The sequence below is a fragment of the Dipodomys spectabilis genome, unplaced genomic scaffold (assembly GCF_019054845.1).
Source record: "Dipodomys spectabilis isolate Male_0828 unplaced genomic scaffold, ASM1905484v1 ptg000032l, whole genome shotgun sequence".
Classification (NCBI taxonomy): Eukaryota; Metazoa; Chordata; class Mammalia; order Rodentia; family Heteromyidae; genus Dipodomys; species Dipodomys spectabilis.
In genome coordinates this window covers 33,822,289-33,845,819 of record NW_024870709.1, presented here as the reverse complement: position 1 = coordinate 33,845,819, position 23,531 = coordinate 33,822,289, and the positions used below count along the sequence as shown (strand labels likewise).

Sequence of the window (23,531 nt, the reverse complement as noted above, 5' to 3'; positions counted from 1 at the left end):
TGCCGTCTCTGTAGGTTGAAGAACTACAACTCCCAGTGCTCCTGCAAAGAACTCCGGCCGAGGAGCCGCGGTGGTGGCAAGTTCCGCCGAGATCCGGGCCTGAACCTAGAAAATGCTGTTGGCGCCCCAGGAAAGGTACACCTCAAAGAAGAAGATGGAGCTGAGTCGCTGGAAGCGGCTCACAAGGCCTTTCAATCCCAAGGTGATCCCAGATCGGAGCTTTGGGGGGCAGAGACTGGCACCCGACGCTGCCCAGCCCGAAGCCAGCCGCGGGCCCTCCGGTGCTTCCTCCCTCTTCCCCCAGGGGCATCCTTACCTGGCCTTGACTGCCCCAATTCTACATTGCTTCCAGGAAAGTGATGTCAGGACTTCTATTGTAAGAGCCGGGTACCCCGCGGCTTTGGTGGGCAGCGTTATGGAAGAATGGCTTATCTTTTCAAACCAAGAGGTGTGCAGTGCCCATCAGCACCAATGTTAGGAAACTTCTCCCATATCTATTTGCCTGCCTGTCTGCCTAATTTGTCCGATCTGTCTGTCTCTGTCTCTGTCTCTCTCGTAAATCTGAGATCACTAATATTTAGAGTGAGATAAGTGCATTGAATGTTCTACCTATATCCCAACTCCATCACTTTACATATTTACATATTTTAAGTACTTACATATTTAATATGAACTCATGGATCCCCGTGGATATTGAATATATCACTGCTTGATTCCTATGGGAATGTTTAAATTCTACCAACATTCAAAAATAGATCCCCTTTCTATCTGTTACCTCTTTGGTTACACTTAACTCCTGAAGACAAAAAAGAAAAAGCCACTAATAACCCAATTTTAACTGAAGCATACGTAAGTGACATGCAGAATCACAGTCACATGGTGTGAGTACCTTTTTACAAGTAAAAATGAATGAGAGTACTAAAATGGGAGAGGCTTCTTTGTTTTGTTTTCCCCTCCTCTTTCATTTCCAGTGCAGTTTCACCACCTGTTAACACCCTTCAGTTACACTTTCCTAAAACAACAAAAATTTTATAGGTTTGTGGCCCTTTGTGAGGACCTCAGGCAAGTATGCTTGTGGCTTGTCCTAAATATAGCAACTAAGTGCACAGAACTTATTCCACTTAGTGAATACCTTGTCCCAGATACTAGAGGGTACAGACTAGAACATTGTGGAGACTTGGAAACTGCGGAAGTTTCTACCAAAGTATCAATTACATAACAGATGGGATCCAAATATCTTTGAATATAGATTTGATGATAAAATGTTTTTTTTGGGGGGGGTCCGGTCGTGGGGCTTGAACTCTGGGCCTGGGTGCTGTCCCTTAGCTCTTCAGCTCAAGCAAGGCTAGCGCTCTACCACTTGAGCCACAGCACCACTTCCGGCTTTTTTTCTTTTTGCTTATGTGGTTCTGGGGAATCGAACCCGGGGCCTCATGCATGCAAGGCAAGCATTCTTCCACTGAGCCACCTTCCCAGCCCAGATAAAATATTTTTTAATGTTGGATAATTTCTTAGGATTCCAAAAAGAGTGAGCTTTTTTTTCTTTTTGTAAATAGTGCTAATTGTTATCTTTAGAAGTTTTTTTTTAGAAAGCAAAACCAGATAGCTCCTTAAAGGTCAGTAGTGTTTTAAAAGGATCAGTTCACTCTTTGTTGCAGTGTCAAACTATTCATTGGTACAGCTGTACTAATCAGTAGGGTCCTTTGAGGCTGAAGTGTTAGGAAAGTGAAAGAGTATTATTTTTTTTCCCATCTCTATGTGTCAGTATACAAATTTAGATCTCTCCTGATTTAAAAACCCATCTCAATATTTAGCAAAGCAAATACCTCCATTTGTTAAGTGATTAAGTAGAGAGAATTTCTGCAAGCTTTTGAGAGTTTTAGAGGGTAGAAAAAAAAGTCATCCTAATTGTCTGATTTTTTTAGTTCAATTAATAGCTGACTGATCTGGGTGGAAATTAATTTGTTTTCTACCTCATTTTCTTTTGGTACTGTCCCAATATTTGGTTCTTGTGCACCAAACCATATCTACAATATGGCTAAAACAGGAAAGCCTGTGGCTATAGTCTAATCCTGAAAAGAGGGAAAAGAGGAATACACCTTTCTCTATGCAGGAAATTACCGGATAGCATGGCTTGTTTGGGATTCTTTTTTTTTTCCCCCCCAATCATCGGGCTTGAACTCTGGGCCTGGGCACTGTCCCCTAGCTCTTCGGCCAAGGCAAGTGCTCTACCACTTGATCCATAGCACCACTTCTGGTTTTCTGAGTAGTTTATTGGAGATAAACTACTTTTCTTGCTGGGGCTGGCTTTGACCCTTGATCCTCAGATCTCACTCTCCTAAGTAGTTAGGATTACAAGTGTGAGCCTTCAGTGCCCGGCTTTTGGGTTTTTATGAAGAGTTTTCTGTCTAGCATTTTAAAAACTTTTTATTTATTTATTTATTTGGTTGGTCATGGGGCCTGAACTCTGGGTTTGGGCACTGTCCCTCAGCTCTTCAGCTCAAGTTAGCACCCTACCAGTTGAGCCACAGTGCCACTTCTGGCTTTTTCTGCTTATGTGATACTGAGGAATCGAACCCAGGGCCTCATGCAAGGCAAGCACTCTACCACTGAGGCACCTTCCCAGCCCTCTAGCACTTTTAAATCGTGAGCTTTAAATAAAACACTGATGCCTGGGCCCTACTCCAGATCAATTAAAGTACAATTTCAGGTAAGCTTAGACATAAAATAGAAACAATGTCCAAGAGAAAGCTTTGTTTCTTCCTATACTGTGATTTCTGTGTTCTTTTATTGCAAATCAGTGCTGAACTTCCTTATGAAATGGTCTTAGGACAGAATAAAGAATAATTTTCCCCTGCATGCATTAATCAGAAGGATAGATTAAATGGCAAAGTTTAGGAAGATGATGCTATATATTAATATTGTGTATATATTTTCTGCAGCCTGCTTTTGACCCTGACAATGTGGAACACTGGATGAAGGTAAGGGTATTTCAAAATTAAGATAGAAAGGAAAATCAGAGTCAGGCTGATGGATGAAAAAGAAGTGCTGGCAGCTCTCCAATACACTTTGCAGTTTTTATCGCCATGAGATTATGTATGTTGCCTCAATGTTACACTTGTTAATATTTTTTCATTGTTTTGTTGGTTTTCCTCAAATCATTTAATATGAATGAAGAAAAAAACAAGTGTGTAGATCCATTATTTTCAATGCTATGAGTCTTACATGAGGAGCATTAAAGTATCAGGGAAGCAGTCAGTGGATAAAAGAGTGGTGGTCTTCTTCAGATGCTAGAAAGACTGTACTATACTTACTCTGATACAAAGACCAGTGAGAAAAAGATATATGTGCATCACAAGAATTGTCTAATGTCTACAGAAATCCAAAACTGGAGTGAGCATTTTCTGTCACTGGCAGTATTCAAATGGACTATTAAACACCTTTTAGCACTAAGCTAATAATATATTTGAGCATTCCAGAGGTGTTTGGGCTAGGTAAACTCTGAGATCTCTTTCAGTCCTGAAATGTATATTTTTCAGTCCAGATATGTTAAAAGTGCCTTTAAACCTCTTCTAGAGCATGCTCTTGGGTGTCAATTTTGTAACCTGTTATAGTCAGTTCATTCATTGCATAGTTCCAAGTCATGCAACATTTTCCTAAGAAAATATCCTTCTACCTAAGGAAAGATATATTATTATTACTTATCTAAATTGGCAAGCATTATAATTACTGTAAAAGCTAGGTCTAATATAGTAATTTTTAGACAATTATTCATTTGTATGGCGTGTGTGTGTGTGTGTGTGTATGTGTGTGTGTGTATGTGTGTGTGTGTGTGTGTTTGTGTGTGCTTGAACTCATGGTGAACTCATGGGCCTGGGCACTGTCTCTGAGATTTATTTTGCTCAAGACTAGTGCTCTACCACTTGAGCCATAGCTCCATTTTCGTGGTGTGTGTGTGTGTGTGTGTGTGTGTGTGTGTGTGTGTGTGTGTGTGTATGTTTGGTGGGTTTCTTTTTTTTAAGTGGTTGATTTGAGATAAGTGTCTCAGAGACTTTCTTGCCCAGGCTGGCTTTGAACCTCAAATCTCAGCTTCCTAAGCACATATGAGCCCCCAGCACCTGGCTCCATTTGTCTGTTATTTATTAAGTGTGTACTAAGTACTAGCACGCTAATATTTAGGACACTAGAGATAAAAGCAGGACACAGGGAGAGTACAGTCCTCTCCCTTCAAGAGTTTATAGTTTATAGTTCAGTGGGGCATAAATAATTTATTGAAAGCTGATAAAATTAAAGATAGAATGGAAGCATGTGTAGGCAACATTAATGTAGACAAGGCCAAAGAAGGCCTCTAGGATAGTACAGAAGGCCTGACTCAGAAGACAACCAAAATAGATCCACATGACATACGCTGGTCTTGAGAAGAGTACTCAATATGCAGTAATTCCAGGTTGGTCAGTACTGTTAAGTATCATACTGGGGCCCTGTGGAGCTATAGTAACTAGCAGTGGGCTAAGTTACTATAGATTTGAAGAGTTCACAGAAACAGGAAGATAAAATTCTGCTCTGTCTTGTCTATACTACTTTCTTCTAGCTACTTGACTCAGACATTTATCATTCCTTTTTTAAAAATTTTTCTAAAGCTCCTTCAGTGGCTTTATCTTCATTACGCTCTCAAATCTCCCATCTTGAAAAAAATCAATTAGTTCTGATTTGACCCTGATGTTCTTTCTAATTGCTGAATGATTTTATTTTCTTATCTAATGTCTTCAGACATGTAATCTGGACCTTACTATTCTCTGTTGCCTACAATTATTTTTCTTCAGTTTTTATTTAGTTCATTCAACCCCCAGTACCACCCCCACAAAGCATCTATTACCTTTCGGTTTCCGTTCCATAGAAACTGTTGTTTTAAATGACTCCCTGACTGAATCTTTTTCTTCTATAAACCTTCTCCATTTTCTTTTTTTGCGGCTCTGTTTTCGCGGCTCTGCTTCGCCTACTATCTCTCTGTTCTCTTCTCCATCTTCTTTCAGGATTTTGTTTCCTAATATATCCCAACTCTGGGTGTACTCTAAACAATGAGAACCTTGGGCCAGATCCCTTCAAGTCCACTCAGCTATTCTTTGAAAAAAGGCTAAGAGGATGGTGCATGGAAAGGAAAATTGAGAAGGGCTGTCTTCAATAAAGGACCTAGCTGAAGTAGGTAATCATCATTTTTCATGGTACCAAAAATTGCTCATTTAGATTGATTCAGGCTTGAGGTTTTTATTTTGAAAGGAACAGGAATTTGAGAATGATGTAAGATAGCAGCTAGACATCCACACTGAGTGGGAACAGAGGGGAGTCCTCTACAAGATTCATAGATTCAGAAGACAAAATAGCGCATAGTGACTGTAAGACTTTGTTAAGTCCAACATTAGTGATGCAGAGTAAGGATTGAAACAAGGAGATGGATACAAAGTGGATGTTGGAATGGGAGCAATAGAGTTTAAATTGAGGGATGAAAAACGTCTGCCATATCATCCAGGTGACTTGTCAGTGGATTCCTAAAGTGAAATTGAAGGGAAGGCTGTTGGATTAGGATTAAGGAAACTGAGGCTGAGACCTTACAGAATCATCCTCAGGGATGTTGAAATCCCTTAGAATCAGGCACATGCTTGGCTGGTACTGATCACAACAGTTCATGATGTAAATTTGCTTCATCTTGATTTGAGAGACCAATTCATCTTGTTCCTGCATAGTCTGCTTCTTGATTAAACTTTGTAAACATTCTGTCAACTCTATACTCTATACATGAGCTTAGGGTGATTCTGTGTATCATTAGATGAAACTAAATTCCAGATGGGCATTTAAGGTCTTCCATTAGTCAACCTATATGAAATAGTATTAATGCCCTGTGTGACTCCTCCTCCCAGGCCAATCTCCTCTATCAAATAGATGCTTCCTTTCTTTGTATACATGCTGATTTCTCAGTCTAGAGAACCTGTCTTTTCCTAGAGGGAAGTTCTCATCCTTCCCTACAGCTCAGCTTGAGATCCCTTTCATTGAACGATCCTCCTTACCTACCTTAACCACTTAATCCCGTCCTATTTCCCTTGGAGTTCTTTGGCATCTGTATATACATTTATTCATGAAGCATTAAGCACTTGGTTTTTTTAACTTATGTGAATATATTCACCTGAGAGTATGAGAAGAAATATTTTGTATCTCTTGGTCTTGAGGAAATGGTCACTTTTGTGGCCTCTGTTTCTGCTGTCTGTGGTGATATGAGCAGCACATATCAGATCATAAGGATTGCACAATAGTTCCTTTACAAATTAGATTCTTGTATGTAATATTGTTACTGAATAATGAACTTTGGAAAGTGATTGGTTCTTTCTAAGTCAGTCTCACTTGCCTTAGAACTAATTGTACTTGAGTTGCTTATAGCTCACATGGCAATAAGCAACTAAAAACACATTCTGTGTGTGTGTGTGTGTGTGTGTGTGTGTGTGTGTGTGTGTGTGTGTCCCAGTCCATCTTGGGGCTTGAACTCGGGGCCTGGGCACTATCCTGGGATATTTTTGCCTTGAGCAAAGCCACAGTTCTACTTTTAGCTTTTTCTTCTACCTGGGCTGGCTTCAAACCACGATCCTCAGATCTCATCCTCTTGAGTAGCTAGGATTACAGGTGTGAGTCACCAGTGCCAGGCTAAAATACACTTTTTAAGAACAAATTTTCAGTCCTGTTGGGGAAGTAGGAATAGGCGAGCAGAGACTCCTGGGTGCTGGGCAGGTAGTGGTGATGCTGAACGGAGGCCCTGCCTGGATTTTACTCCACTGAGCTCATGGAAGACTCACACTATTTGCAGAGCCAGCTTGTGTGCTCTGACTGCGGCTGCATGGTCACCGAGGGGACCCTAACCACTACCTATACCGATAAGTGCAACCTCCGAGAAATAACATATTCTCAAAGCACCAGGAAAAATGAGCAAATTAGTCTCAGCCAACAACAAGGTCTTCGCCGAGTGAGAGACCTTTGTCCAGTCCTTTAGATACCACCAACGTTTGAGGACACAGCAACTGCCTATTACCAAAAGGCATACAGGCACTCTGGCATCTGTGCTGCTGGGCTGCAGAAAAAGGAAGTGTTGGTGGGCTGCTGTGTTTTAATCACCTCCTGGCAGCATGACTGGCCCCTTACCATGAGAACCATTTGCACCCTGATATATGCAGACCTGAATATGTTTTCTGGCACCTACATGCAGATAGTGGAGCTTCTGAGGTTAAATGTGCCATCTCTGTGCTTGGCAGACTTGGTGAAGACGTACTGCAGCAGCTTCATCTATGCCAGCCAAGTATGTGGAAGACAAAGACAAGATGCTGCCTCGAACACTGCAGCTGGGAGAGCTGGCCAATGAAACATGGCTGGTGACCGGTTGGCATCCTTTGCCTGTCATCACTGCAGCTGCTTTTCTAGCATGGCAGTCTCTGCAGCCTTCACATCGGCTAACGTGTTCCCTTGCCCCATTTTGTAAACTGGCAAATGTGGGCCTGCCCTACCCTGCTGCCTCCCGCTTGCAGGAACTGCTGGCCGTGCTGCTGCAGATGGCTGAGCAGCTGGCCTGGTTGCAGATTCTGAAACTTGACAAGCAATCTGTGGTTAAGCACATTGATGACCTTCTCCAACACCCGCACCTGCTAATCCGCATGGCCTTTCGAGATGGGACAGCAGAAGTGGAGTCCCAGGAGGAGCTTCAGGGACAAGGGCAAGAACAGGAAGAAGTGGGGGACAATTCCTTAGATGTGCCCAAAGGGAAGCAACCCGCCAGTCCTGCCCTTCTCCTCCCACCCTGCATGTTGAAGCCCCCAAAACGGATCCATAGCACATCCACTGTCTCCACAGTGACTGGAGATGAAAACATTTCTGATAGTGAGATAGAACAATACTTGCAGACCCCTCAGGAAGTAAGGGACTTTCAGAGAGCTCAAGCTGCTAGCTAGGCTGCCATGGGTATCCTTCACACTCCTTGATGCTCTCCAGTTGGGGGTACTTTGTCTTGTTCTGAGCAGCATGATAATAGGCCTGTCATGGCACAGGAAGTAAGTGTATGTGGCCTTGAATATTGTCTTGTTTGAAGGAACCAAGGGGGTCCAGTCAGCTGGTCCTGAGGTCCTGGAGTAGGAGCTAGGAGGAGCAAGTTACAAATGTTTCCCATTCTGTGGGGTGGCTTTTCCCCTAAAACTCTTACGGAAAATGCCAGACTCTCTCCTACCTCAGTTTGAATTCTTCACTGATCTTGTGCAACAGCTGGTATTCCCAGTGGTACCAACCTTCAGAGAAGTAGTAGCTGGGGAAATCTTGACTCTGTGTCCATACTAGGCACCACATGTGTAGTGTTAAAAGATCCTCTATCTCATTAAGAAATGACTGTGGGGGCTGGGAAGTTGGCTCAGTGGTAGAGCGCTTGCCTTGCTTGCCTGAGGCCCTGGGTTCGATTCCTTAGCACCACATAGCAAAAAGAAAAAACCTGGAAGTGGCGCTGTGACTCAAGTGGTAAAGCGCTAGCCTTGAGCTGAAGAGCTGAGGGACAGCGCCCAGGCCCAGAGTTCAGGACCCACGACCAGACCCCCCGCCCCCAAAAAAAAAATGACACTGGGTGGATTGCAGCTATAACTCAAAGAGAGCTTTGCAAAACTTTATTAAAAGAAGAGGCATCTTCTAGAAAACATTCTATTGTATAAAACACAAGCTTAAAAAAAAAAAAGAACAAATTTTACTTTCCCTTTTCCCTTAATGACCATGACCAGGCTGGAACTGGCCTTCAATTAGGACTTGATGAAAGAATAAAATGTTGACACAGTTACTGTAATACATTTTGAAAGTAGAGTCAGCAGATTTCCTAACATGTGGAAGAAGGGAAGATGGGAGAAAGGGAGAAAGAAGAAAGGGGGAAAGAAAGAGAACAACTTACGATTGAGAAAAAAGACCACAGGTTTCCTTCTGAAGGATTAAAACAAAGGCACTACCTAATTTGCAGGACTAGGGGCTCTGATCATATGAGAAAACAAGTTTATGGGGAGGAAGAATGCCAGAGGCTTAGTTGTAGTTAAGTGTTTTCTGTATTAAGCTGATAAATCAAAATTCCAAGATCATTTCCCCCACCTTCACAATTCCCTTTTCCTATCTTGTGGATTTGGTTATGTTATTTCTAAATTCTCGTGGTTGCATGAGGACATTCTGAATGACTACTTGGACAGTGATTGCTTATTTAAATTATTATTGAAACTGTACTTAGCTAATATATGATGGGAGGTTCCTCTTAGGAGTAGTAATTTGAGAAATTGTTATTCACTCTCTGATTCATTAAGTTATCTAAAACTTAAATAACTTAATCATAAACATTGTGAAAAACATGTTATAACTTAGTGAAATATCATAATTAATTTGGTACTACCTGTGAAAGTAAAAAATAATTTGGTGTTGAGTTCCCTCAAAACATGAGAAAAATGAAAAGAAAATGAAAGAAGCTTAGTAGTTGGTCAAAAGTCAGATTATTGAGGGCTGGGAAGGTAGCTCAGCGGTAGAGTTGCATGCCTTGCAAGCATGAGGCCCTGGGTTCGATTCCTCAGCACCACATAAACAGAAAAAAAGCCAGAAGTGGCGCTGTGGCTCCAGTGGTAGAGCGCTAGCCTTGAGCTGAAGAGCTGAGGGACAGCACCCAGGCCCAGAGTTCAGGCCCCATGACCGGACCCAAAAAAAAAAAAAAAAAAAGTCAGATTATTGAATAGGAAAACACCCTGTAATCCTCACCAAGGTTGTTTTTTTTTTTTTTTTTTATCATCTTAATGATTTTTTTCTCTCCTACTAAAGAGAGTGAAGAAAGCCTCAGAGTTTGCAATTTCAAATGCATTTTGTGCCAGAAATTCTGATTTACCAGGAAGGTTTTGGAGCCAAATGATGGATTTGGAAACATCTGAGCAAATAAAGGAGTATGATGAAGTCTATACAGAAGGTAAGGGGATTTTTTCCTGTGATGTTAGCTGTTCTTAAGGCATAGTTCATAGTGCATTTCAGAGTATAGAATAGAAACTTTTCTTATTTTTCTTGTTTTTAATTTTTGCCACTTTCTACATTTCCTGAACCTAAAGACCTACCTACATCTAGAGGCTGTAGTAGTAGTTAACTGATAGAGGTTGTATGATATATGTCTTTAGCACATGTGGTGGCATGTTAATTTGATCTGATATTATGCTGATAATGTGACCTTTTATTTGTTAGGAAGAGACTCCAAAACTAGATTATTTCTACCTCACCCACAAACCTCTAGTTCATTGCTTTAGAATTCAGTATTTTAGTTACTGGTTATCTGAGGAACTATACCATTTAGAGAGTCAAAGGATCTAGAAGAACCAGCCAAGAAGACGATGAAGGAGAAAGTACTGAGGGAATCACAGTAGGATATTCTGCAAGCCAGCTCCTATTTGGATTATTTACATTGCTGACAATTTTGTTTGTTTCGTCATTTATTCAACACATTTTTACTTAGTTCTTACTGTATACTATTTACTATTTTATGAACTGGAGGTACTGGATATGCACAGCAGTCAAGGCCCTTTCATGGAATATGCATTCTAGGTGGAGTATAAAGAAAATGAAAAACAAATAGTCGCGAATCATTCAAGTTTAGATCTGAATAGCAAGAATTCGGCTGAGCAGTGATTGAGGAAAGAGCTCTCAGGGGGAAAGGGGACATCAGACCTTATGTATGGAAAAACTTGCTCTCCGTGAAGAACCGAAGGAAGATCCTGGAGGCTGCCACTTCACAGCAGACATAAGCTGGAGGGAGTCAACAGGAGATGTATCACATAGGGTATTATAAGAATCAGAATATAGATTTTAGAAGTACAACAGGACATTAAAAACTATATATGTATATATACATATATATATGTATATATGAAGATTGGCTTATGGGGAGAAAATAAGAGGAAAAAGGAACCAATTGGAGGCTATTGCAGTGGTCTAGATGAGCAGTGCTGGCACTTGGTCTCAGGTAGTTAGTTAGGTGGTGGTGGTCCTGGAGATAAACAAAGGGCATTAATGCCCTGAATATAAATATTTCCCATTTTCCTCCCTGCCAACAGGATGTGTATCCCTAGAAGTTCAAAAGGTGTTGTTTTTTTTTTTAATGTTTACTTACCCCCATTTCTTAGGCTTTCTGGATCATGAACCTCTCTATCCTGAAATAACCTATTTCAAGATACATCCTGAAAAACTAGTGACCCACACAGGATGTACTATATGGACAGTTTATGGTTTTCATTCACTTTTTCTGCTCTCATCAACTACGTTAATACTCTGCCATAACTTATGAGGAACATTCTTTGATGTACGTCATGTAGCCTGTACATCTGTTCTCTGACCCATCTGAAAGGGTTATTATAGTTTAACCTCCAAAAGAAATTTCCTTTCTTTGTTCTTTTTTTTTAAATTTAATTTAATTTTATTTGTGAACATACTGTACAGAGGGGTTACAATTACATGGGCAGGCCAGGCGCTGGTGGCTCACGCCTGTAATCCTAGCTACTCAGGAGGCTGAGATCTGAGGATCTGGGTTCAAAGCCAGCCCGGGCAGGAGAGACCATGAGACTCCTATCTCAAATAAACCACCAGAAAACCGGAAGTGGCGCTGTAGCTCAAGTGGTAGAGCGCTCGCCTTGAGCTGAAGAGCTGAGGGACAGTGCCCAGGCCCAGAGTTCAAGCCCCACGACCGACCAAAAAAAAAAACAATTACATGGGCAGGATAATGCATACATTTCTTACCAAGCATTGCAGCCTCCTCCTTTGTTTACCCTTCACCTCCCTTCCCAACCTCCCCCCTCCCAATCCCAATCCCAATCCCAATCCTTCCCCCCAATCTCAATCCCCCCCCCCCCCAACCGACGTTGTAAAGTTCGTTTTGGACATGACAACTTGTACTTCTCATTGTTGCAACAGGTCCACCTGTATCCTTAAACGACTTGTTTTTATAGTCAGACTACTTCATAGTAAAACCTTACTTATTAGTGAATGACAATTACTAACCAAAGTATTTTATTATACACCTAAATGTTTTAATTACTGTATATAAGATTTGTTAAATAATTAACTTCCCCCTTTCTCTACCTTCCTCTGCAAGCCAGTAGTATTTGTTGCTAGGGTATTTGTAGTACTTAGTTCTCCTACAGTAGTCATCCCTTATTCCTAGGAGATATTTTCAAAGACAAACCCTCCAGTAGGTGCCTGAAACCATAGATCGTATAAAACCCTATATAGACTTTTTCATACTTACATACCTATGATTAAGTTTAATTTATAAATGTGGCACAATCTAAGTGATTAACATTTAAAAAATAGAACAGTTATACCTATATTCTATAATAAAAATGTATGTGCATGTGGTCTCTTTCTCTGAAAATGTTTTACAGTACTATACTCATCTTCTTTTAATAATGTGGGATGATACAGTGCCCACATGAGATTGGAAGCAAGATGAACAACAGCATTAGGCTGCATTACCTAAGGGCCACTTGCACACAAGCACTGCAACATCATGATGGTCCATCTGATAAATAAGATGACAACTGGTGACTCACAGGCAGGTAGTGTGTCCAGTGAGGATACACTGAGATACAAAGGGATCATTCACATCCTAAGTGAGATGGAGCAGAAAAGCATAGGATTTTGTCATGCTGCTCAGAAGAGTGTACAATTTAAAACATGGGTTACTTTTGGAAATTTCCATTTAAGATATTTGGACCTCAGTTGACCACTGTAACAAATCACAGATGGGGGCAACTGTGACACTCTAATTTTGTTTTTCTTCTATTTTGACTATATTAAATGCTTTGTGGCATCAGTTAATATATAGAAAAACCCCATGCTCTAAGAGCTGCAATATAATGACATCAATAGTGATGAAGATAATTCTAAAATAGATATATCTCTTCTTTAAAATTACCATGCCCTACACATAAGAGCTATTTGGTAATGATAAAAAGAAAGATAATCCTCCATTTCAACTCTTACTATACTCTCCCTCCCTCATTCCTTTCCAGACACCTTGGCTTCATTGATATTATTCTAACAATCTAGTATTTGGAAACAATTTGCAGCCTTTGCATCTAGTTTCCCAGTTCGTGGCATAATATTTCTTGCTGTATTCAGATGGCTCTTTTTTTTTTTTTTTTTTTACCTTTTTTACTCTTTTGCTCAAAATTCTCAGGCTTCTTTGACCATCCAACTCAAAACACTCAGCCAGACATCAATGACTCACACCTATAATCCTAGCTAATCAGGAGGCTGAGATCTGAGGATTGCAGTAAGAAGCCAGCTGGGACAGGAAAGCCCATCAAACTCTTATCTCCAATTAATCACAGAAAAAGCCACAGAAATGGTGGTGTGGCTCAAGTGGTAGAGAGCTAGCCTTGAGTAAAAGGAGCTCAGGGACAGTGCCCAGGCCCAGAGTTCAAGCCCCAGGACTGGCAAAACAAAAAACAAAACAAAAAACCTACAACTCCAGCCACAATTTCCTGTGCTCCCTTTCTTTTTCTCTTCTTGGTTTTTCTTTTATTTATTTATTACCTGTCATCCCCAATAAGAACATAAGTATCACAGTGGTAAGGTTTACTTTTCTCATTTTGTTCACTGCTATTTTACTAGCATCTACAACAGTAGTTGACATGATAGATGCCCAAGTAGTATTGAATGAATGAAAGCTGTGAATAAAGAAAGGCTCTGAAATATTTGAAAGATTTTTTTTGTTTTATTGATAGCTCAGGAGATGGTCAGTAACTGGTTAGATACCAAACTTAAGCAAGAATTAGCAAGCGACGGAGAAGGAGATGCGGCACACACAATGTCCAGTATCACTCCTACGCCCGAAGCCAATGCCTATTTGAAATATGACAAGTTTGATGGTAAGACCCCATCTGATTTTTGTAAGTTTAAACATTTAATGAATATGCCTCAGAAGACTTTTAAATTGTTTTGAGTAGTAAATAATCATTGGACTTTGTTTTGCTTTATTAATGGCTTTAGTTTTCCTTTATGCTACATCCTCAGTAAATTCCTGATGTTTTATAATATTAAAGTATTCTACTATTGGTAACTTTTACTTCAATAATAGCAATTAAAAATACCTCTTGTCCAAATACCATTGGATGACCACTTTGGTAGAGACTACATTTAAGCATTCATAAATCATTTAAAAATTACAAAATGCTTTTTGTATCTTTATTAGTTTTCCCTTATAATGGAGGTAATTAGTTTTCTAAGTTTTTCCATTTTATGAAATCTGAATAGTTGAATAAGAGTCCCTCCAGTGCACTCCAGAGTCCGAAGTTTTTGTTTTCTGAATATAGGATGCAGCTTCACATGCATGAGTCAGATACCTTAGTGAGTCAATCTAATAGCAGTATTTCCCTTATTTTGGGACACTGCAGAATCTCCAGCTAAGGTAATCATGAAGTCATGAGCTCTGAAAGAAGAACCCCTTATTATCACCTGGTGTGATGTTCCCCTCTCACTCACCAAGGTAGAAATCTTTAATATGTAATTGGATCTCCGTCTGACACCTCCCAGGATAAGAGAGCCTGTGTTCTGGGAGGGCCCATGGAGCCATTGCAAGGCTCAAAGCTTTATAGAATTCCCTCATAGGAAAATTAGATTATTCCCCCTCATTACTGAGGGAAACTATTTGAAACTATTGTCTTTTTCTTTCAAAAGCAATCTTTATATTTTGTGTGAATGATAATCATATGTCTAAATGCTCATGTATTTCATGTTTCTAGACCAAATAGCATCAGTACTCTCAAGAATTCTTTATACCATATGGTTTCTGGATCTTATCCTGGTTTCTGCCTTCTGGATATTTTCTAATTTTTTAATATCATTATTAAAGTGGGGTATTTCAGTATTTTTATATTTGTCTAAAGTAACTTTATAGTGGGCTGGGAAGGTGGCTCAGTGGTAGAGAGTGCTTGCCTTGCATGCATGAGGCCCTGGGTTCGATTCCTCAGCACCACATAAGAAAAAAGAAAAAAGCCGGAAGTGGTGCTATGGCTCAATTGGTAGAGTGCTAGCCTTGAGCTGAAGAGCTGAGTGAGCTCAAGAGCTGAGGGACAGCGCCCAGGCCTAGAGTTGAGACCCCACAACCGGACCCCCCCTAAAGTAACTTTATAGAATATAATGAGCTACTACTTTCTCCCTATTCCCTTTTTAGAATATACTTTATATATGTATGTATGCATATGTACATACACACTTTGTACATATATACATATATGTGTATATGTTATATTATTTTATTTTGAGATAGAATCTCACTATGTACCCCAAGGTGGGTTCAAATTTAGTATCCTACTGCCTTGGTCCCTGAGTGCTAGGATTACAAGTATTTGGATACAATTCCCAATTTGTTATTCCTTTGATATTATGCGATTAGATCTACTTATATTCTTTTACTTAGATTGCCCATGTTCCTCTAATGTCATACCAAGCTTCAGTCACCTTATTCTGATAGAGATATTTATCTTAATGGTTAGAATGTCAAACACAGTATTATGGAACATTAAAAAAGATGTTTACATGGGGCTGGGAAGGTGGCTCAGTGGTAGAGTGCTTGCCTTGCATGCCTGAGGCCCTGGGTTTGATTCCTCAGCACCACATAAGCAAAAAGAAAAAAGCCAGAAGTGGCGCTGTGGCTCAAGTGATAGAGCACTAGCCTTGAGATGAAGAGCTGAGGGACAGTGCTCAGGCCCAGAGTTCAGTCTAGCAAAGGTGAGACTGAGTTCAAACCCTAGTTCTATCAAAAGAAATAAAAATTAACATGTAATTATATCAATAGACACAGAAGAAGCAAGACAAAGTCTAACAACTTGATAAAATCTCTCAGCAAACTAATAATGGTAAGAAAGGAAAATTCTTCCATTTGATAAAGCACACTCACATAAAACATAAAGAAAACAAATACCAAAATGATAATTTAAACCCATTTTGTCAAAAATTGATTAAGCATTAATAGATATAAGTGCTCTGTTTCAAACACACAGATTATGCAGAATGGATTAAAATATAATTATTATATATAGCATATGTATTTACTATTATAAATATTATTATAGTAAATATAATAGTCCACGCTATTTAAAAAAGCCATTAATTAGACCTAAGACATCATCTGAAAGCAAAACCATGGGAAAAAAAGATACACTGTAAGAATAGTAACCAAAAGAGCTAGAGAGGCTATACTGATACAGGAAAAAAATAGACGTTAAGGTAAGTAATTGTGTTCAGAGACAAATAGTAAAGTTTAAAATGATAATTTAAAAAACACCTTAAATCCATGAAGGAACATAACAAGTAAAGGAGTCCAAAATAGATGAATTTAAAGCTGACAAAATTGAGGGACAAAATAGGCAATCAGCAATAACAGGTAGAGACTTCAATACCCTACTACCATAATGTATAGAATAACAACAACAGAAGAAGGATGATATTCAGTACTAATCATTAGAGAAATTCAAATTAAAAAGATAGTAAGTTACCACCAAATATCCATTAAAATGGCTTAAATTTGAAAAACAAATTATGCCGTTCCTTGGTGAAGATGTGGAGGAACTGGAACACTTCCACATTGTTAATGGTAATGAAAAATTATACAGCTGTGACCAAAAGTTTGATAGATTCCTAATAAACATATATATTGCATTTAGTTTGCAAGCATTTTTCAAGCAGAAGAAAACTTATGTTCATACAAAGGCTTGTACATCAATGTTCATAACAGCTTTACTTTTAATAACCCAAATCTGGAAACACTCAAATATCCATGGACAAATTAATTATCAAATTGTGATATATCTATATAGTGGAATACCGTATTACTTAGCAGTAAAAAACAGTATACTATCAACATGTATAAAATTAGATAAATCTCCAAACTAGTTATGCTGAATAAAAGAAGCCAGATACTACCCCCTACAAAGAGCACATAATGTATGATTTGATCTAGACACTGCAAACTATAGTGACAGAAGCAAGTCTCTGCTTACTTGGAACAGTGCAGAGGGCCTGAAAGAGGAAGAGATTACAGCTTAGCATGGGAACACTTGGAGAATTGACAGATATAGGCTCATTATCTTGATTAGGGTGATGGTTTTATGGCATCCATATTTTAAATATATGTAATTTGTCATGTGTCAATTATACAGTTACACCACTATAAACATACTTTTAGCAGTAGAATTCTCAAGGTTGTAAAATCTTCTAGATTTGACTGTGGACTAGTCTTTCTCTTGGGTGAGAACAGTTCCTGATGAGTGGAGTTTTTTCCTCTTATTTGAAGATAGAGATGGCTACACTCATTCAATTGGCTTCCTTCAATATTGATCTCTTCATTGAACATACACAGCTTTTTATTTTCCTGATTTCTTATATAAATATGAAAATTATACTAAAATTAGCCTGGTTTTGTTTTTAATTCCCTTTCTTGTTGTTCTGTTACCTCCAGATCTATATGGCTATTTGGAGGAAGAAGAGGAAAGTACTACTGTTCAAAAATTTATAGACCATCTGCTCCATAAAGAAGTGGTGGATTCTGGGACACTGGAAGATCTTGGAATGAAGGAAAACCAAGACAAGAAGCAGCAGAAGGATCCTCGTCTTACCATGGAGATGAGACATAAGCAGGTGGGAGGGAAAAACAAAATTAAAATGGATAACAGGAAGCAGTCTTTGTGTAACACATTTAATAAGCTTAAATAAAGACTTAGGCTTTATTATGAAAAAGGATGCCATCTGTGGTTTGGTTAGGAAGAATAAAAATAAAATATAAGAACTTCAGAAGAAAAAAATAATTCCCATAAACTGAGGGTAGGAAACAATTTAAGAAATAAACAAAATTAGAATAATTGATTTTGACCAATAGAGCACTGAACTAAACTTTATTAGTTTCAGTGTGGCACTTCCTGTTATAAATACGCAGATTGCGTTTGCTTGAATTTGGTTTTTGAATTTGTGACATTAATATATTATCATGAATATTCTGGTGAATATTATAAGGATAATTCTTTTCTAGACAACTGAAATTCTCTCATTTTGCGATTATAATTTGAAAAGGAGGACAGATCTGAATTAAATCTAGTTCAGCTGTTTGAATTAGAAAGCCATGTGGGAACTTTCCTTTCTCCAAAGGGAATAGTAGGTAATAGGAGAAAAGAATATTTCAATCTTTTGTAAAGAAGCTTTAGGACTCAGAATGACAGTCTTTGCCATGTGTCCAGAACCTAAGACTGAACTAAAATATTAATATCTACACATGTGTATACTGTCTTTTTAGAATACTGAATTTCTTAGTGCCAAATTTGAAAAATTGTTAAACTAGTAGGTATGCCTTAGCAGCGCTGGGTATGTTAGAGAAATCAAAGTATTATCCTGGCTTGGTATTATATGAGGGAAGAAAGAGGTTCATTCAGATATATGGTAATTTTCTAATCACAGCTAGAGAGTAAGGTGAAAGTTAAATAGGGCTAAGTAGAAAGGAAAAGACTGTTTCTTAATTCATAGTTAGTCAAGCCCCTAAGGTATTACTGGGTTTGAAAAAAAAGTAAATGTGATATTCAGAAATACTGGCCCAGTTCATGTTTTTGGTTTTGAAATATAGTCTAGAAACACTGGCATATCGCACAGTAATAGAAATTAATAGAGCTGTGTTATTCCTTTAGGCAGTAAATCACTGTCTAGCCTTTACAATTTAGCCTACAAAAAATCTCTAATCCTTTCTTAAATTATAATTAGAGTGCAGAACCTAAATAAAGCAAGCAACCATGTACATATTGTACCATCTTATGGGTAGGAAATCATTTCTATATAAGAATATAGAAGTTGAGATCTGGCCCACCAGAGTCAGCTTTCCCATGATGAATATCACCAGACCGTTACACATCTTCAGCTTACTTTCTTTCTTTTTTTGGTGGGGTGCAGGGGGAGGGAGTCTGGTCATGGGGCCTGAACTCAGCCTGAGCACTGTCTGTCCCTCAGCTCTTCAGCTCAAGGCTAGCACTCTACCACTTGAGCCACAGCACCACTTCCGGCTTTTTTCTTTTTCACTTTTTAAAAAACAATTTTTAATTGTGAAAATACTGTACAGAGGGGGTTACAATTACATGGGCAAGATAATGAGTACATTTCTTATCAAGCATTGTAGCCTCCTCCTTTGTTTCCCCTTCCTATCCCGTCCTCTCCCTACCCCCCCACCCAGCCCTCCTCCCCCCCCCCACCAAAGTTGTAAAGTTCGTTTTCAACATAACGACTTGTTCTTCTCGTTGTTGAAATGGGTCCACCTGTATCCCTATTTAAATGATTTGTTTTTTCCCTTCCCCTCCACAAATTATAACAACATCAAATATAGTGAAAGCAGGGGTTATACTGTGGGGGAGGGACATACAAAGCAACAAAGAAATAATCTTATAAATGTGTTAGAAACAATCTCATGAAAGAAAAAAACCCAGATGCCCCTCTGTAGATGAATGGATCAAGAAAATGTGGTATGTATACACAATGAAATTCTATGCCGCCATCAGAAAGAATGACATTGCCCCATTTGTTAGGAAATGGAAAGACTTGGAAAAAATTATATTAAGTGAAGTAAACCAGGCCCAAAGAAACATAGGTCCCATGGTTTCCCTTATTTGCAATAACTAGTATATGTCTGAGTCAAGCAGAAAAGGTCAGATAAGTTGATGTTAGAGAAATGAACCCTAAGATATGTATTCAAATGGTTTTTTTCTTTCCGGCTTTTTTCCTTTTTGCTTATGTGGTGCTGAGGAATCGAACTCAGGGCCTCGTGCATGCAAGGCAAGCGCTCTACCACTGAGCCACCTTCCCAGCCCCAGCTTACTTTCTGAGAAGCTTTCTATTGGCCTGTACCTAGTAAACAAATGAATCATCTCCATTCTACCAAAAAAAGTATGGTTTCTGGCCATAATATTTCAAACTATTGTAAGCATTGTAAATTTCAAAATGTGTTCTAAGGTTTTGCATGTCCTTTCTGCTTGAAAGGTTGCATTTCATCCTTACTATATTCTAAGGTCAAAGAAAATCGTTTGAGACGTGAAAAGGAACTGGAGCGCCTAAGAACTGAAAGAGCCCTGAAAAAATCTGCTTTCTTGGAGGCTCAGTGTCTGGTGCAAGAAGAGAAGAGAAGGAAAGCTCTGAAGGCCAAGAAAGAGAAGGAGGAGATTCAAAAGGAGATGGTCAAGCTGCGGAGGGAGATACTTGACAGGAGACGCACTGTGGAAGAGGCATGGAAAATGTAAGCGAGCATGACGGTGGTGTAGAGTTTTGCCTGTTTAAGTAGTCATTTTGGAAATGCTGCAAAGTTTGTCAACTGCACAGACTTTGCAAGTAACAAAACATAAAAGAGAAACCACCCACTATTCTACCATCTTATTTTATTTTTCCATGTTTTCTCCTGGTCTTGGTCCCCTTACACACTTAATTAAAGCCATAATGTATATTTAATTTGTTATTCTTCTATAATTTATACACTCCTGAGGTCTGTATATTACAATAGTGAGTTGCTAAACAATAATTTATATAATGACTTCCTTCCCATACTGTTAAGAATTTAGGCCATGTTAGATTTTTTTTTTTAACCAACATAGTATTGCAATGAGTGTTCTTAAGCTTAGAGTTCTTTTATTTTTTTGTATTGTACTTTTAGGATAAATTGCTAGGAGTACAATTCTGAGTTAAATTGTATAGATTTTTTTTTTTGTCAGTCATGGGGCTTGAACTCAGAGCTTGGGTGATGTCCCAGAGCTTCTTTTGTGCTCAAGGTTTTAGCACACTACCACTTTGAGCTACAGCACCACTTCCTGTATAAATTTTTTTTAATTTTTTATTTATTTTTTGGTCAGTCGGGGGCTTGAACTCTGGGCTTGGGTGCTGTCCCTTAGCTCTTCAGCTCAAGGCTAGTGCTCTACTACTTGAGCCACGGCGCCACTTCATGCTTTTTTTGTTTATGGTGCTGAGGAATTGAACCCAGGGCCTCGTGCATAGGAAGCAAGCACTCTACCACTGAGCCACCTTCCCAGTTTTTAATATAACTCTTGAAATATTGCCAAATTGCTTTCAAAATGGTTGGTATCCTTGACAGCAGGCCAGCTTATCACACTCTTCTCAGTATCATTGAGTATCATCACTTTCAATATATTTAGTTTTTATAAGCACTGTATTGATTAGTTTCCATTTCTTTGCTGAACATGTTTTCTCATGCCTTCTGCATAGTTGGCAATTGTCTCTTGTCCTGTTGCTGCCTTATTTTCTGATCATCATATAGCAAGTTAACGTTGCCTTACTACCACTGATAAAAAGAATAGCTCATGTAAGAGGAAAACAAGTCATCCCCACCGTATTGTTCTCCCTCCTCATGTAGAAAATGAGCTTCATAAGTGAAATAACTAGTGTATTTATTCTGAGAAATAGCACTGATTCATGAATTGCCAAAGTCTTCGAACAAAGTGAGTAGAATGTCTGAATATTCAAACTGAGAGGCCAAAAAGACCCATAAGATAATCCTCCCACCCCTATCAGCCTACACAGCTTCTCCCCCCTGTGTTCTTGATTGCTCTCATTGTACCCAATTTAAAACAGCTCAGCAGTGGACGTGTGCTTCACTACTTCAAGTGCCAGACTCACGCCTCTTCCAGATGCCATTCCTTTCAAAAAGCAATCACCAATGTTTCAGTGAGTTCTTTCTAAGGTCAATCTTGCTCTTGCTTTTCAGATTGCTCCCCAGACCTGGAAAAACTAGGCTGACCTAAAATAAATTGTGAAAGCAAGTAACATTGGATGGTAGCAGGATGCTCTGTTCACTGCACTCAACAAATGTTCACTGACCAGTCGTTTCTTATAAAAGTTAAAATTTTACCCATGATTACAGTAAGACAGATAATATCTTCTATTTCCAGGAAGTTGAAATGACTTAAACTTTCCAAAAACAATTTGAAAATAAACAAGAGCCATAAAATTTTTTTTATCTTTTGACTAAGGGAATTCTGTCCTAGGAAAATTTCCCTGCCAAAAAATGATCAGCAATCCAGAGATTTGTACATAAAGATAATTAAATAATGTGTTAATAATATTAGGAAATCATTAACTAATGGTTATACAATTAAACAGAAGTGGCATGGTTATCAGATTTATTTCTGGGCGTACATGTACTGCCTTAGTTATGAACAACTATTACCTTCCTAAAAATATATCTTTTGTGATTTAAAAAAGTCAGCTCCATAATATTAGGACCATTTTTCTTTAATATACACTGTCAACTGCCTGTAGTCATACAATATTCTTATGGAAATAAGTAGTTTGGAAAAAGTTGGTAAAATTTGATGGTTGGTAGAGCTTTTTAACTTATTAGTAAGTTATCTTAAATCTACTTCACTGCATAGTTTTCAAGTATTTTCAAGATAAAGGAAAAAGAAAAGCTTTAAACTAGAGAATCCACCTTAACTGAATAAAACAGATTAACATCACCAATAGGAAGATGTAATTTGTATACTCCTGTATGAAAGATGAGAATGAATGAAACAATATCTGTTTTCTTATAGCCTCTCAGTTTTAATTTCCACCACTGCAAAAAGAGTAGGTGACTTGCCCAGGTTTTCCTAACTGGTTTGTGGCCAGAGCCTATATCTTGGCTCCCAACTAAATGCCATATTTTTACCACACCATTCATAGTGTGTACTTGACACACATAGCTCTGTAATTAACTGCACTCTTATAAGAAGACGGCAGCTCTAGGCTTCCTTGAATTGGTGAGGGGAGGAGAGATGTCCAACATGAGGAAGATTGGATAGCTGGGTAAGGCAGGATGACCAGAGAGATAGATGAGCAAGGAAATTATCAGGAGACTTTGATTATAGGACTAAAGGCTTTTTCTTTGTTGTCGCTGAATTCTACTTACTTTTCCTTTTCAGCTATTTTAGAATCATTCTGTGTTCTTTTTTCTTCTTACACAATAACACTTGATTCTTCTGATTTTTTTTGGTTCTATATACCTTATAAATGCCTTGTAAAAAATCCCATACTTTTTTTGTCCTTAAGGACCCCTTTTTCCCTTCTTTCCTAATAAAAACTTTATATTATGTCATTAAAGAAAACAATATTTAACTCTCAAATTTTGATCAGAATGTGGTTCAATATTAAACTTAATAAAAATCATTTTCTAAAATATGTAGGATGTTTTGTTTGTCAGAGTACTTAATAAAAATTGATTTCCTTTAATCTGTATTTTTTTTTTTTTGGTTGGTCGTGGGGCTTGAACTCTGGGCCTGGGCGCTGTCCCTCAGCTCTTCAGCTCAAGGCAAGTGCTCTACCACTTGAGTTACAGCACCACTTCCGGTTTTCTGTTGGTTTATTGGAGATAAAAGTTTCACGGACTTTCCTGCCCGGGCTAGCTTTGAGCCACGATCCTCAGATCTCAGCCTCCTAAGTAGCTAGGATTA

At 38.7% G+C, this 23,531-nt stretch overlaps 1 protein-coding gene and 1 pseudogene across 2 annotated transcripts in view; both read left to right on the top strand.

Moving 5' to 3' along the window:
- The first annotated feature begins 72 nt into the window (after positions 1-72).
- Positions 73-23,531, top strand: part of Ccdc191 (coiled-coil domain containing 191) — a 70,110-nt gene continuing 46,651 nt past the window's right edge. For both annotated transcript variants that reach the window (XR_006147045.1, XM_042676711.1), the window contains exons 1-6: positions 73-202; positions 2,943-2,981; positions 9,853-9,994; positions 13,797-13,940; positions 17,531-17,709; positions 20,109-20,332. Coding sequence is in view for 1 of the 2 variants with exons in the window: in XM_042676711.1 (XP_042532645.1) it covers positions 113-202; positions 2,943-2,981; positions 9,853-9,994; positions 13,797-13,940; positions 17,531-17,709; positions 20,109-20,332 (818 nt within the window). In the remaining variant the exon portion in view is untranslated. The remainder of the gene's footprint in view (positions 203-2,942; positions 2,982-9,852; positions 9,995-13,796; positions 13,941-17,530; positions 17,710-20,108; positions 20,333-23,531) is intronic.
- Positions 5,501-8,230, top strand: LOC122105637 (annotated as a pseudogene).